The sequence below is a fragment of the Ovis canadensis genome, chromosome 8 (assembly GCF_042477335.2).
Source record: "Ovis canadensis isolate MfBH-ARS-UI-01 breed Bighorn chromosome 8, ARS-UI_OviCan_v2, whole genome shotgun sequence".
Classification (NCBI taxonomy): Eukaryota; Metazoa; Chordata; class Mammalia; order Artiodactyla; family Bovidae; genus Ovis; species Ovis canadensis.
The window spans coordinates 68,044,929-68,061,204 of NC_091252.1; the positions used below are offsets into that span (position 1 = coordinate 68,044,929).

General features: G+C 38.8%; 1 protein-coding gene across 1 annotated transcript in view; it reads left to right on the forward strand.

Moving 5' to 3' along the window:
* Window positions 1-16,276, forward strand: part of ENPP1 (ectonucleotide pyrophosphatase/phosphodiesterase 1) — a 71,722-nt gene that overhangs the window by 23,221 nt on the left and 32,225 nt on the right. Inside the window, exons 2-4 of the mRNA XM_069599262.1 lie at window positions 12,201-12,273; window positions 14,850-14,966; window positions 16,045-16,170. Of these exons, the coding sequence (XP_069455363.1) occupies window positions 12,201-12,273; window positions 14,850-14,966; window positions 16,045-16,170 (316 nt within the window). The remainder of the gene's footprint in view (window positions 1-12,200; window positions 12,274-14,849; window positions 14,967-16,044; window positions 16,171-16,276) is intronic.

The window sequence follows — 16,276 nt, forward strand, 5'->3', positions numbered from 1 at the left end:
AGTGAGTACTGTGCTTATTCAAAAATAATTGCTTTGAAGTGTGCTTCCTATTATCAGTAACTCTTAACAGACTGTGGGTATCATCTTCTCTCTCATGTATATAGGGTCATATCTGAATGTTAAAACATATCTGTCTGCTGTTGTCTTTCTTTCTCACTTAGGAAAACAGTTAAAAGCTCAGAGTAAACATGGAGGGGGAGCCATTAAAAGTCAGTATTTCATAATAATATAAATATTACATAAATATTTAAATATTAATTTAATATTTAATTAATAACTCTAATATTTAATTAAACAAATATCTAATATTTAATTAAATATCTATCACCTTCTGACTTTATTTTTCCTTTATTCTTTTTTAAAGGGGTATGAGAAAGAAGAATCCCAAAGAAGAGTGTGTAGCTTTTTGATGTAAATATTATTTCTTTACTCATGACTAGAATTGACTTTGGTAAAAATCGGTTGTACTCAGCGTGCTACTGATTTCCCTTATTCACTAAATATGAAAAATAATTTTAAAAAAAAAGAAGAAAAATAGTATTTTAAGAAATGTACCAGATTTCATAGTAATATTTCTGAATAAATTAGAAGTGAGTGCTGTTGGGAATCATGGTATACATCCAGCAATTCTATTAATCCTTATTGTAAAAAAAAAAAAATGCATTGATGGTAGATTCTTGGACAGTCAACCAAAAATCTCTGTGATGTGTCACTGAAGCTTGTTTTTGTGAACTCCTATCTTAGCATCTCTCATTTTAAAGGCAATATTTTCCCTTCTATGTTTGTGGTAATTACTGGTATCCACCAAGCAGAGATTCTTTCCATCCATAAAAGTAAGAGTCTCTCTGAGGGAACTGCTATGGCTGGTGATCTTAGATTGCTTGTAACTCATACAGAGGTCTTAGACGTGCTTTAGCAGCTGGGTTTGTGGAGGTAATGACATATCCTATCCACATTCTGGGTGTGAGCAGGTGGTTACCCCACATGCAAGGATCTGTGCAGAGTCAAAGGAGCCTACCATGGTGTTCCTTTCTGTTACACTCTCATTAGCCTTCTGATTTGTCCTTCTGGTTATTCTTAAAAGCAGTGGTTTGGTGGCCTTGATCTCCAAGATATGTTTGGGGTTTTGCTGTCTTTGTGTGTGTGTGTGTGTGTAGTATAGTTTAAGAAATTACAAGTTATTGCTTGGAACTTCATAAAATAATTCTCCATTATGCTTTTATTTTAGCACCTCTTCTCTGTCATCATAATCTTCAGCCTATGCTAGTCATAAGCTGATAGATACCGTAATAATGACTTCTGTGACTTCTAATTGAGACTTGTCAATGAGAGAATAAATACTGTCATTGTCTCCATAATTGCCAAAGCTGGCATAATGGTGAGGGTAAAGGACATTCAGTTTAATATATGAGATGTTCCCTTGTATAGTACTGGCAGATGCTAATATTTCTTAAATTGATTTTGATTAGATTGAACATGGGTCAGAGAGACAGAGATATAAAATATATGTTTTTGGAAGCTATCAGAAATTGAAATACAATTTTGAAGTCATAAACTTAATTTTATAAAGAAATTCTGCCTGCTTATATATCTTATATGCTGTGTATTATATTATAAATACATTATATTATGTTGTATTAAAGTTAGAACATCCTCTGAAGGACCATAGCTATTGTATAATTTGTGGTGTATTTCCCATATGTAAAGATACATACAAGTTAATCTCACTTGGGCTTCTCTGGTGGTTCAACTGGTGAAGAATCCACCTGCAATGAGGGTGACCTGGGTTCGATCCCTGGGTTGGGAAGATCCCCTTGAGAAGGGAATAGCTACCCACTCCAGTATTCTGGCCTGAATTCCATGGACTGTATAGTCCATGGGGTCACAAAGAGTTGAACATGACTGAGCAACTTTCACTTTCACTTCACTTAATCTCACTTTATCCACTTTAAGTTGTGAAGATGATGTCAAACTTGATATTTCTCCAATGTTTTTGGCAGAAGCAAACATAAATGCTTTCTTGAGGAAAACACCTTCATCCTAGGCTTCAAAGAATCCTGGAAATTTTTAACATAAGTGAACAGAATACATTTAGGAACAATCAAGCACACACCGACAGCAAAACCCCGCAGAAACATCACACAGCAGAAGACGACAAGCAACAACTTCAGATGATGGTATTATCAGACTCAGATGATAAAATTCTTGACCATCTTTTAAAGAAAATATGGGAGAAATAATAGGGAATTGAATTAGAGTTTCTTGTGATCTCTCTTTGTGATACATACTAGTTAATGTCTTCTGAACTACCTTTCAGCTCACAAATTCTGTCTTCCACTACTCTGCTGCTGCTGCTAAGTCGCTTCAGTCGTGTCCGACTCTGTGCGACCCCATAGACGGCAGCCCACCACTACTCTGCCTCTCTTCTAATGTGAAGCCTAACCCCTTAATTTTGTTCACTTTGTTTTTCATATTATTCCTAGAAATTTTATTTGGTTCTTTAAAAAAAAACTTTGTAGGTTTATTGATTTCTGATAACATTAGCCATTTTCCTTTCATTTGGGGCACTATCTGAAGAAACGATAATTTTCTCAAACCAATGAAAGACCTAATCCATAAGAGAACTATACACCAAAAAACAAACAGAATAACATGGCAGAATATAAAGGTCAAAATTAAAATCATTGAAGGTATAGAAGAAAAACATCAGATTTTTTTCAGTGTGACAACAACTGAACTCTCAATAGCAACGATGAAAAACATGAAATAGTATAAAGAGATGAGATCTTCACTGTGCCAAAAGAAAATAGTTGCCAGGCTAGAATTGTGTATCCCTGCAAAAATATCTTTCAAGAATCAGAACAAAATAAAGACATGTTTATGCAAAAATTACTGACAGACTCTGCCATCAGGAAAATTTTAGAAGATTTTTTTAAGCAGAAGGTAACTGATTCCCCAGATGAAAGGTGTAAAGGAAAAAAAATGCATTAAAATGCATAAAGTTGTAAATATTTGGGTATGCCTGAATAAACTTATAAAATAACAAGGTCTTAGGGGTTATGGTGATGGCACCCCACTCCAGTACTCTTGCCTGGAGAATCCCATGGATAGAGGAGCCTGGTGGGCTGCAGTCCATGGGGTCTCGAGGAGTCGGGCCCAACTGAGCGACTTCACTTTCACGCATTGGAGAAGGAAATGGCAACCCACTCCAGTGTTCTTGCCTGGAGGATCCCAGGGACTGGGGAGCCTGGTGGGCTGCCGTCTATGGGGTCACACAGAGTTGGACATGACTGAAGTGACTTAGCAGCAGCAGTAGGGGTTTAAAAGTTAGAATAAAAGTAATATTAAAAGAGAAGGAAGTCTAAAAAGCTATAACCTAAACATCCATATCAACAACTTAGTAAAAGAAAACCCACTAATATATAAAAAAGGAAAACCCAGAAAATTAGACCTGGGATATGGAAGAAAAAAAATAAGAATAAGACCAGAAATCAGTAAAATAAATAAACATATTAAAGAGACTGACAAAGTAAAAGACAGTTTCTTTGAAAAAGTAATATTACCCCTAGTGAACCTGCTTAAGCAAAAAAAGAGAAAGCACAAATTATATCAGGAATGAAAAAAAGGAACACAAATTCAATGCTACAGATACTGAAAAGATAACAGTTTGTTATTGTAAATCATTTATATCAATATATTCAAAAATGTAGATAAAATGAAAAATTCCAAGAAAAGGCACTTTATCAAAACTGAGTCAAGAAAAATTAGAAAATCTAAATAATTCTGTAACCCATGAAGAGACTGAACTGGAAATCAACAAGTTTACCCAGATGTTTCTAGGTCCAGACCTCCCCATTAGTTCTATCCTCCAAGGAAGAACTAACTCAGATCTTACACATCTTTACTGCTTACTTTATGAAGTTGGCATGGCCTTTTACTTTAAGATCTTTCTATTGTTAGTGTCCTGGTATTTTACAGTGATGTGATTAAGTACGAGCCTTTGATTTATTATTATGGATGCTTGATATTAGGACCTTTTGATGTCAAGATTTGTTCATATCTTCTTAAATGCCATTAACAATACTATTTAGATGGGTTTGTTTTAAGTATTTTTTTCCTCTTCTTCCTTTTTTTTCCTTTGTTGTCTATCTTAGGTCTTTTCTTTTTGTTCATTTTATATTGTAAGTTTACCTCAAATGATGGGTGAATCATGGTGGTTCATTGATGTTTAGTATTGAGGGATTAGGTAGGTTGAATGGAGGCAGAATTTGTTGATTAGAGCTTGCTTAGAGTAAATCGGCAGGGAGGAGCTTCCTGTTATGCTGAAGATCCCTAAAATGGCAGGAGGTAAACTTTGCTCTGGATCGCTAATATCCATGCTAGCTTCTGGGTTCTCCAGTATACTGATCCTAAACGTATATGGGTTTGTTGTGGAATCTTTGACCCCTTGCCATTTTGAAACTGAACCCCTTTCTGCCAGGCAGATGTCAGCTTCTTCAGAGTTATAGGTTTCACTGAGTGGTTGGGTATGAGGTTTGCCCCTAAGTGATGTGCTTGCCCGGCCTTAGTTAAGTCTTCTTTCCCCATTTTCATTTGACCGGTTATATAAGATCTCACTGCCATCTGGGGGAATCTTCATTGAGGTCAAAGGTAACTAAAATGATGCTGTGTGTAAGAGGCTATACCAAAGTTAGAACTTTGTCTTTAGAAAGCTCCTCCATCCACTCAAGCAGTTCTAACTTTTGTATTGAACTTTGTAACAACTAAGGTCCATCTAGTCAAGGCTGTGGTTTTTCCAGTAGTCATGTATGGATGTGAGAGTTGGACTGCGAAGAAGGCTGAGCACCGAAGAATTGATGCTTTTGAACTGTGGTGTCGGAGAAGACTCTTGAGAGTCCCTTGGACTGCAAGGAGATCCAACCAGTCCATTCTGAAGGAGATCAGCCCTGGGATTTCTTTGGAAGGAATGATGCTAAAGCTGAAGCTCCAGTACTTTGGCCACCTCATGCGAAGAGTTGACTCATTGGAAAAGACTCTGATGCTGGGAGGGATTGGGGGCAGGAGAAGGGGACGACAGAGGATGAGATGGCTGGATGGCATCACTGACTCGATGGACGTGAGTCTGAGTGAACTCTGGGAGTTTGTGATGGACAGGGAGGCCTGGCATGCTGTGATTCATGGGGTCCCAAAGAGTTGGGCACGACTGAGTGACTGAACTGAACTGAACACAGGAAAGTTCTTCAAGAACAAGACGTTATCTTTGAGCCTCTCATATCGTTGAGTCTCCAGTGGGTGTTTCTTGGCACCAGATTTTTTGCATTAGGATCTAATCCTCATCCTCTAGGAAAGGAAATCCCCTGAAGACTCCAGCAGTGTCTTAGTCGGAGTTCTTTCAGTGTGTTTTCCAGAAGTATGCAGCTTTGGTCAGAGGTGAGAAGACTGATAGGCAATGTGGTCAGATAATTAATTCATCTTCAAGTTGAGGGGGGAGGTCTGTCACATTTGAATACCAAATCCAGCCATCTTCCATCTCCTTAAAAAATTGCTTTTTGCCTTTATTCATTATAGGCGCCCTGTATATAAAGCAGACACAAAGGCACTTAACAAACTGACTGACTTTGTCAACTCACATGAAGAAAAGTGGGGAGGTTTATAGTTTTCCTCCAAGTTGTGTTTAATTAGTTTGCTGATTTTTCAGGTCAGCAGTTATTGAACGTCTGTGTGTTAGGCCCTGTGCTAGGCCTGGAAAATACCAAGATGAGTAAATAAATCCATGCCTTCCTGGATCTCACAGTCCAGTGAGAGGCAGACAGATAAACAGATCTCTCAGAGCATGGTCAGGTTGCAGTAACTGGGAGTGAGGAAGGGACCGGAGGAGGACAGAGCATCTCCCGAGAGAAAGCAGGCTGATGAGTGACTTACAGCACAGACTTCCACAGTGTCGCCAGAAGATCTTTCTAGAATTTATAAATCCAGTCATGTTACTTCCATGTTCGAATGCCTCAACAGCTTCTCGCTGCCCCAAAGACCACCTTTCAGCCACTCCGTTGGCCCTCCCCTCACCGCCAACTGCCCACTCCTTTACAACCTGACTGCTTAAGTTCGAATCTTGCTCCTGTCACTTATGAGCTGTGGTCCTTGGCAAGTTGCTAACCTCTCTGCAGCTATTTCTTTAAACTCAGTAAACACAATCATTTGTGTCTCAGTGTTACTGTCAGGATTAAATGATTTGATATAAAACTCTTAGAATAGCGCCTAGCACGTAGTAAGTACCACAGAAGGGATGATTACTGCTGCTCTGTACAAGTGATGGCGCTTACTGCCATTATTGTTTCCACTTTCCCAGACCGGTATGATTTCCTTCCCTGGCATCGCACAAAGCACCATTGCACAGATCTGTTACCAAATTAGACACCAGGCCTCTCTGTTGGGGCCCTAGCTGAACCAAAGCTCTCCCCATACCCCGATTGCTCAAGGAGCTCTTTCCCACTCAGGTGTGTGCTTCTAATAATGAGACTGAGTTTGATGCAGGCAAAATAGGCTTTTACTCAATGACCAGAGAATTGAGAAAGGGTGTTCATGCTCTAAAGGTATTTTCTCCCCGAAGGGAGGGGAGTAAGGGAATTTTAAGGGTCAGGAGGCAGACAGGACATCAGGGCTCTAGGAAAAGGGTGGAGACTTCTGGGGCAGCAGGGGCATACACAGTTTTCCATACTCCTTTGCACACGGCACCAATTGTGCCTCAGTCAGTCAGTTCAGTTGCTCAGTCATGTCTGACTCTTTGTGACCCCATGAATTGCAGCACGCCAGGCCTCCCTGTCCATCACCAACTCCCGGAGTTCACTCAAACTCACGTCCATTGAGTCAGTGATGCCATCCAGCCATCTCATCCTCTGTTGCCCCCTTCTCCTCCTGCCCCCAATCCCTCCCAGCATCAGAGTCTTTTCCAATGAGTCAACTCTTTGCATGAGGTGGCCAAAGTACTGGAGTTTCAGCTTTAGCATCATTCCTTCCAAAGAAATCCCAGGGCTGATCTCCTTCAGAATGGACTGGTTGGATCTCCTTGCAGTCCAAGGGACTCTCAAGAGTCTTCTCCAACACCACAGTTCAAAAGCATCAATTCTTTGGTGCTCAGCTTTCTTCACAGTCCAACTCTCACATCCATACATGACCACTGGAGAAACCATAGCCTTGACTAGACAGACCTTTGTTGGCAAAGTAATGTCTCTGCTTTTGAATATGCTATCTAGGTTGGTCATAACTTTTCTTCCAAGGAATAAGCGTCTTTTAATTTCATGGCTTGCAGTCACCATCTGCAGTGATTTTGGAGCCCCCCAAAATAAAGTCTGACACTGTTTTCCCATCTATTTCCCATGAAGTGATGGGACTGGATGCCATGATCTTTGTTTTCTAGCAGAGTACAAATTCCCCTCTTCCCCCCACATAGAGATGAAGCATGGTGATGAAGCAAAGGTAACTCTTGGACATCTCCAGGTTTCATCTGCACAGTCGAGATCCTGTGGTCAAGTCAGGGCCAGTTCAGAGCGGTTGACCACTGTGTGTCTCTCAAAGCACATATCTCTCGCAGTAAAACTTCAAAGCATCTGCCCAACACCGGGTGCTTTTGAAACACAGAGATGAGTCAAGGCCAGTGTCCAGCTCTCAAGGGTATGGAAACACAGATTAATCAAGGCATGGAAAGTGGTGACATTTATCCTACTTTATCTGCCAACTTGGAGTTGGCTGGTTCAGTCTAGTTTTGCTGCAGGGCTTTGTGGCATCATGTTGCTAAACCACACTAGCCTGTACAGTTAAAAAATAGTTTCTGCACCTTTGCATGGGTGACACATTGTCGCTATGTACATTAATTCTTAGGTTGCCTTTCACTATCTCATGTCTTTATCATCAACAAATTCTAGAGTTGTTGTCCTGAGTAGATTATCAACTCAGATTAGAGATTTTACCACAAATTCTTTTTTGTTTTAATTTTGTACTTCTCCACAGACTTGAAATCCAATGCATATTTCAGGCACTCAGACATTGTTTATTGATTGAAGGGGAAATCCTTTTTTGTCCCGCTTTCTCTTTGTGATGTCTTTTTATAACAGTTCTCTCCACTGTACTGTTAGCATGTTAACATTTTTTAATATAAATTTATTTATTTTAATTAGAGGCTAATTACTTTACAATATTGTATTGGTTTTGCCATACATCAACATGAATCCGCCATGGGTGTACACGTGTTCCCCATCCTGAACCCCCCTTGCACCTCCCTCCTCATACCATCCCTCTAGGTCATCCCAATGCACCAGCCCTGAGCATCCTGTATCCTGCATCAAACCTGGACTGGTGATTCCTTTCACATATGAAATCATACATGTTTCAATGCCATTCTCCCTTATCATCCCACCTTCTTCCTCTCCCACAGAGTCCAAAAGACTGTTCTGTACATCTGTGTCTCTTTTGCTATCTTGCATACAGGGTTATCATTACCATCTTTCTAAATTCCATATATATGCATTAGTATACTGTATTGGTATTCTTCTTTCTGGTTTACTTCACTCTGTATAATATGCTCCAGTTTCATCCACCTCATTAGAATGGATTCAAATGTATTCTTTTTAATGGCTGAGTAATACTCCATTCTGTATATGTACCACAGCTTGCTTGCTTTCTTTTCTTTTTTTTAACATATTTCTACTGTAGCTCTCGTCCAGTTGTATTGTAATCATTCATTTTAATGTCCACATGCTTTGTTTCTCTGGCAGGATAGGAATTGCTTTCATTTGCATCTCTGGCCTTTAGCAAAAGGATTTCACCCCGTAGCCACATATTTAGATGAGTACTTGATAAAGAGAATAATATGTATTATGTTAATACCACTGTATTTGAGATTGGTGAGAACAAAAAAAAGATGGATTGATTTCTTTGAACCTATCTTGGTTCAATAAATATCCAAGAAATAATTCAGATCCTCTAAACAAGCAGGAAACTCCAAATGAATATTCTTCTAACATAGAGGTAAAACATTCCAACAACTTTTCTTATATGTCTCCAAGCTTCATGATTTTTAACATAAAATGTAGATGCGGCATTGTTCAAACTATTTTTGATAGGTTTATTACAAATAAATAAAACTTCAATTTTCATGGTGTAAGTTGTTGTTATTGTTTAGTCATTATGTCTGACTCTTTTGCAACCCCATGAACTACAGCCCTCCAGGCTCTTCTGTCCGTGGGATTTTATTACAGGATGCTAAATATAGATTAGTTTGACTATTTTTTCATTTCCCTGTATGTTTAATGTTGAGAATGAGAGAGTTTTTGTTGTTTTTGATAGATCCTTTAGAATCACCCTTCCATAAGTTTGTGTCACTTTATAGCATCAAGGCTTAAGAAAACTTATTAGCGTTCTCTGTTGATACCTTGTTCTGTTTGCTGTTCTTTACTTGTTTGTTCAGGCTCTTCTTCTGATGGCTGTTTCTTTTAATGGACGTATATACATTTAGCTTTTTGATTTCCCGAAAAGGAAACTGACCTAAACCTTGTTGCATTTTAGGCCTACTGTGCTTTTACTCTTCTTTCCTTCACCCTCGTTTTCTTTTGAAATGAGTTACACCTGCTTCCTTAGTTTTCTTGCCACTCCATTTCTCTTCAGTTCTGCAGGCCCTTGACAGCAGGCATCCTGAGAACAGAGGTCATGTCTCCTTTTTCTAAGTACCCAGTACTTAGTCTACAGACCAGCATATGGTCAATACACAGTATATTTTATTTGAGGGAATGAGTTCAGAAAACATAAAAGCCTTTACCCACCATCCACCCTGCACCATTCACCCATTCCTCCTGGCTCTGTTACCTCTTCATTTTGGTTTTTGGGAAATGCTGCAGTGCCTTTCTATACTACATCTCTTCCCCTTTTCATATTCTTGTTCCTGCAAAAGCAGGCTACTCATTATTCATCGGCTGCCTCCCATATACCTTCCATCCTGGAGGCCTTGGTTTATGCTGGGTTCCTCTGCTCTGTCCTCTCTTTCCTTCCATCAGCTCTGCCTGGCAGTAACACACCATTTCCCCCTTGCAGAGCCCAGCTAAGAGGCTTCTTTGGTGAAACCTTTTCTGATCTCCTTCTCACTAAACACCTTAGCCTTTCTTCTTTAAACACTATAGAATTCTGCAACCAAATACGAGCCATTTGTGATTTTGCTTTTTCCCCAAAAGCAGAAGCTCCCTGGGGTATTTCTTACTGTTTTTTTTCAATGTATAACATAATCTTTACATGTAGTTGGCGCTCAGTGCATATTTTGTTGGATTGTCTAGAAATGTGACATTCCAAAGAACTGCCACAGGAGCTCCATTCCACTGAGAAATATTGAAGAGAATTTTGTAGATTTTTCTCCTCCTTTTTTTTTTTCTAAGTCACAAACTTCTGTCATTGTTCTTGGGAGTTATATGGTGTAACCACTTATATTAAGTTGTCAAAGTCCAGAGTATTGGAGAATGAGAAGGTGGTGAAATACTAGAACTGGAAAGATTTTTAGGGATCCAGGGAGTCCAGCCCTTTAATTTTATAAGTGAATAAATTGGTGTCTGGAATGTTAAAGTGACCTGGCCCAATCTATACATAGTTAGTTTATGGTAACATTTGGGTCTTGGATGTAATCTTTCAACCCTGTCTGTTGCTCATTCTCACAAGCTGTCACAGTGCACGTGAGGACTGTTTAGGTTTGTGTAACAAAACTGTTAAAAGAGGCATCTGATATTATCATATTACCTTTTATGGATTAAAAAGTAGAAAATTGAATCTCTTATTAGGTTTTCCTTTCCTCTTCTTTAATTATAAGTTTTTGGACTGGATTCACTTGCATCAACTGGGAAATTTCTGACTACATTAACCTAGGAGGGCATCAATTTGTTTGCTAATCTTTAAGTAAACTTTTGGTTGAAGTAGAACATACATACAGAAAAGTACATGAAGTGTAAACATGCAGTTTCAGTTTTTACAAAGTGTACACGTCGTGTGACCAACACCCAGATCAGGAAACATGGCAACACCGACATGTTTCAGTTCAGTCGCTCAGTCGTGTCTGACTCTGCGATGCCATGAATCACAGCACGCCAGGCCTCCCTCTCCATCACTAACTCCCGGAGTTCACTCAGACTCATGCCCATCGAGTCAGTGATGCCATCCAGCCATCTCATCCTCTGTCGTCCCCTTCTCCTCCTGCCCCCAATCCCTCCCAGCATCAGAGTCTTTTCCAATGAGTCAACTCTTTGCATGAGGTGGCCAAAATACTGGAGCTTCAGCTTTAGCATCATTCCTTCCAAAGAAGTCCCAGGGCTGATCTCCTTCAGCATGGACTGGTTGGATCTCCTTGCAGTTCAAGGGACTCTCAAGAGTCTTCTCCAACATCACAGTTCAAAAGCATCAATTCTTTGGTGCTCAGCTTTCTTCACAGTCCAACTCTCACATCCATACATGACCACTGGAAAAACCATAGCCTTGACTAGATGGACCTTTGTTGGCAAAGTAATGTCTCTGCTTTTAAATATGCTATCTAGGTTGGTCATAACTTTCCTTCCAAGGAGTAAGTGTCTTTTAATTTCATGGCTGCAATCACCATCTGCAGTGATTTGGGAGTCCCCCCCCCCAAAAAAAAGGTCTAATACTGTTTCCACTGTTTCCCCATCTATTTCCCATGAAGTGATGGGACTGGATGCCATGATCTTCGTTTTCTGAATGTTGAGCTTTAAGCCAACTTTTTCACTCTCCTCTTTCACTTTCATCAAGAGGCTTTTTAGTTCCTCTTCACTTTCTGCCATAAGGGTGGTGTCATCTGCATATCTGAGGTTATTGATATTTCCCCTGGCAATCTTGATTCCAGCTTGTGCTTCTCCAATCCAGCGTTTCTCATGATGTACTCTGCATATAAGTTAAATAAGCAGGGTGACAATATACAGCCTTGACGTACTCCTTTTCCTAATCGGACCAGTCTGTTGTTCCATGTCCAGTTCTAACTGTTGCTTCCTGACCTGCATACAGATTTCTCAAGAGGCAGGTCAGGTGCTCTGGGATTCCCATCTCTTTCAGAATTTTCCACAGTTTATTGTGATCCACACAGTCAAGAAGCATTTAAAGAAATGAAACATTTGAAGAAATAAAAGCACTTTGAAACTACATCATTTTCTTTTTTCTCCTGACAGGTATTGTCAGTCTGTGTGTTAACAACAATCCTTGGTTGCATATTTGGGTTGAAACCAAGCTGTGCCAAAGAAAGTAAGTAGTATACTAATTCATGTGTGCATGAGTGTATGTATGTGCCCTGCACGGGTGGGGGTAATAGCCTTCTTAAGAATGTGATTGAGACAATAGTTATGTTGTGTCCAACTCTTTGGCGATCCCATGGACTGTAGCTCACCAAGCTCCTCTGTCCATGGGATTTTCCTGGCAAGAATGCTGGAGTGGGTTGCCATTTCTACTTCTAGAGGTGAGTACTCCATAGATATTGCAAATTTGATGCCAGTTTGAGCATTCTTCTTGAATGCTGTATACTATCTACTTGCAAAACTTCATCCCAAAACAACAAAGAGGGGGTATGACCAAAAAAAAAAAAACCAAACAGTGAAAAACCTCAAAACATCAAAAAAGAACAAAGATACAAACAAGCAGATGTGGATGACAGGGTCTTGTGCTGGGCTCTGCGAGCCTCTCTCCCTGACTTCATCCAGGGACTCCTACTTTTTCTCCCTAAGGAATTAGGTGCTGGAGCAGCCCTGATGTTACTAGGTAAACAGCATGCCTAGGCAGCTGGAAACATCCTTATATGCTTGTAAGTCTTTTAGAAGTGCAGTCATTTCAAAGCAATAGTGATATTTTTAAGCTGTTACTTACACTTTTCATTTTATGAAGTTCAGAAGTCTCGCCAGCATGGAAAGAACACTATAAATAATAAAACTTTCAACCATAATACATTGTAGCAGTCATATTTTGGATTTGAAGTAGTTTTTTATTTTTGCTCCTTTTAAATCATTGATGGTCTTCCCTTTAAATCACTGGTGAATTCCTAAGGAATTCAGTTTTGAAAACTGAACAGATCCTTCTATTCAACTATTCCATAATTATATGATTAGTCATTTTTTGATAAAATTTAGTGATTGTTAGGCTGTCATTTATTTTTAAAATGAATGAAATGTAGTAATTTTATGTATTTAGTCAGCAACAATTCAGAGCAAGTATATCGGCGTTTAGTAAAATTAAGGAGCTACATATTTTAGTGTTCACCTATGAAGCCTTTAAGCAGTAAGTAATTCACCTTGAGTTTAGTTTGGCACATAAAAAGAAAACTGAGTGTTTGAAAACAGCAATTTTAATCTAAACTCAAGGTGAAATACATTTTCTTTTTTAAGTTAATGGAAGCATACTAATGATCTGCAAGTAATAGCTATTGCTATAATAGTTTTCCCTCCTGGCATCAGGAAAGTTCGTGTTTTTGACCCTAGAAATTATTATTGTCATTTCATGTTTTGAAAATTGCTTCCTTTCCTGGTATCAAATGAGTTAAATTCTGTGACAGTGTCTTCTTGGGTCAGAGGACCATTACAACCAAGAGCAAGGATTATTCCTTTTTTTTTTTTTTCTTTTGGACTTCCATTATTCTACAAGTAGATTGTTTTTCTTACCATCCTGATTAATTTTTTATTAAATCTAGATTGTTCTTGATAGCTAGTAAAGAGTTACAGCGTAAATTTTTAAAATTAATTTTTATTGGCGTATAGTTGCTTTGCAGTGTCGTGTTAGTTTCTGCTGTACAGCAAAGTAAGTCAGCTATACATATACCCCTTCTTTTTTGGATTTCCTTTCCATTTAGGTCACCACAGACTCAGTAGAGTTCCCTGAGCTATACAGTAGGTTCTCATTAGTTATCTATTTTATTCATAGTCAATAGTGTGTGTCAGTCCTAATCTCCCAATTCATCTCACCCCTCCTCCCCGTCTTGGTGTCCATACGTTCATTCTCCTTGTCTTGTAAAGTTGTTTTTAGTGCAAAGTGTTTTCCTTCCACGTCTGACATTTGTCCATTTAACAAAACTTATTAGTACCAACTGTAGTCAAGGCTCTTGCTGGATACCCGGGGTACAGTGTGCTGGGCAGCATCCAGGTGTGGCCTGTGTTCCTAAGAAGTTTGTGGTCCAGGTTGAGACTGGGTTATTAACCAAATGATCTAGTTACAAATGAAATTAAGTGACTGAAAGGGAGGATAAGGTTTCATGTAAACTTTAAAAAATGGAAAAAGCATCTAGACTGGGGAGTTTGGGAAAGCTTCTCAGAGGGAGCCAGGCTGAAGGTTCAATGGACAAATCAGCTGTGGTGGGAGATGAGTCTTGCAGAACATGTTCTGCACAAACACATTACTTCTTTACACCAGACTGAGGGTGACCTAAGTCAGGTATTCTTTTTCTTCATGAAGTTTTCAGAGATTATCAGTTTTCAGAGAACCCCACATAAAATATTCAGAACAAGCTATTCTTATTTTTCCTTTATTTAATATTCTATATGTATGTAAGTTTCATTAGCCCCTGTAGGGTTTATACTATATAAAACAAAAAAATTATCTTTTGTTTCTATGGCAACAGATAAAATTGCAAACTCAATACATAAGGTTACTGCCTTCTGTTTGCATCACTTTCTATAGATATTTGTGAAAAGATTGTTGGTTAACTTTTTGCCCATCCCATCTGTGCTTTCTAAAAGAATATTTCAACCTACTTAATACCAAACTTAGGGTATATTAGTTGATGTTTGCTTTGTAATTATATAATGATTAGAAACATCTAACTCATTCGATATTTTCAGTTAAAAGTTGCAAAGGTCGCTGTTTTGAGAGAACATTTGGAAACTGCCGCTGTGATGTTGCTTGTGTTGACCTTGGAAACTGCTGTCTAGATTACCAGGAGACGTGTATAGAACCAGGTAAAAATGTGCAGGTGAAAAGATGGGGTAAAAGAGCAAAGGAAAGTTCTGCATCTTTTAGGTATGTGATATACCAAACCCATTTGAGATTTTAAAAAATTTGTCCTTTATATTTCCTGACACAAACAAAATTTACATATCTTGCCTTTGTTAAAAATTTTATGGATGGCAGCACTGTGCTGGTTTTCAGTGTTTACTGACAACCTATATAGTCTAATTTGCATTTCACCTAAGTTCAAAAAGGCTGATTAAAAATATATGACTCTTTCTGTTATGGGCTTATTAAAGCAAGAGTTCTTAAGATGTCCACTTAAACTTTAAAATAAAACTACCAGACTGTGAAAAGTTTGATTTAATATTCTTTACCTATGAAAGTGAAAGTGTTTGTTACTCAGTCGTATCCAACACTTTGGACTTTAACCTGCCAGGCTCCTCCGTCCATGGAATTTTCCAGGCAAGAATACTGGAGTGGGTTGCCATTCCCTTCTCCAGGGGATCTTCCTGACCCAGGGATTGAATCCAGGTTTCCTGCATTGCAGGCAGATTCTTCACCATCTGAACCACCAGGGAAGCCCATGCAATAATAACATTTAAATGAGAGTGAACCAGATTTAGATAAATTTGGAGAACTCTGGCAATGACTGGTGGAATAAGCCAAGATTGCCATGGGAATTGTATAATAAAAGTTATGTCTGTTTACATTTTATTTTTTATTTTCTTAATTAATTTTTATTAGAGTATAGTTGCTTTACAGTGTTTTGTTAGTTTCTACCTTACAGCAAAATGATCAACCATATGTATATTAATACATATAGTCCTTCTCTTTTGGACTTGCTTCTCATTCAGTGTTTACATTTTAAAATGATGAGACTCTGGATTTGTAGTGAAATAATAATTGTTGCCTGCATATTTTCTGTTAATTCACATTGACCACTGTGGTGGAAAGTTCTGTGAGTCACTGAGGGTTAGGAAATGGTCCATCATCCTCATAGATCACATTCTAGAAGACAATTCTGTGTTCATTTTGGACATGTTGAATTTAAACCATAAAATGTGTTATGTTGACATTTGTTTCTAGAACGGATATGGACTTGCAGCAAATTCAGGTGTGGTGAGAAAAGGTTGTCCCGAAGCCTTTGCTCCTGTTCAGATGACTGCAAGGACAAGGGAGACTGTTGTATCAACCACGGATCTGTGTGCCGAGGTCAGGAGGTTGTGCCCTCACCAGGTTCAGACATAGGCTGACATCTTCCTGGGTCTCAGAGGGGGTTAGCATGGGTGTATTTTTTACAGTAGAAGTCATAGTTATT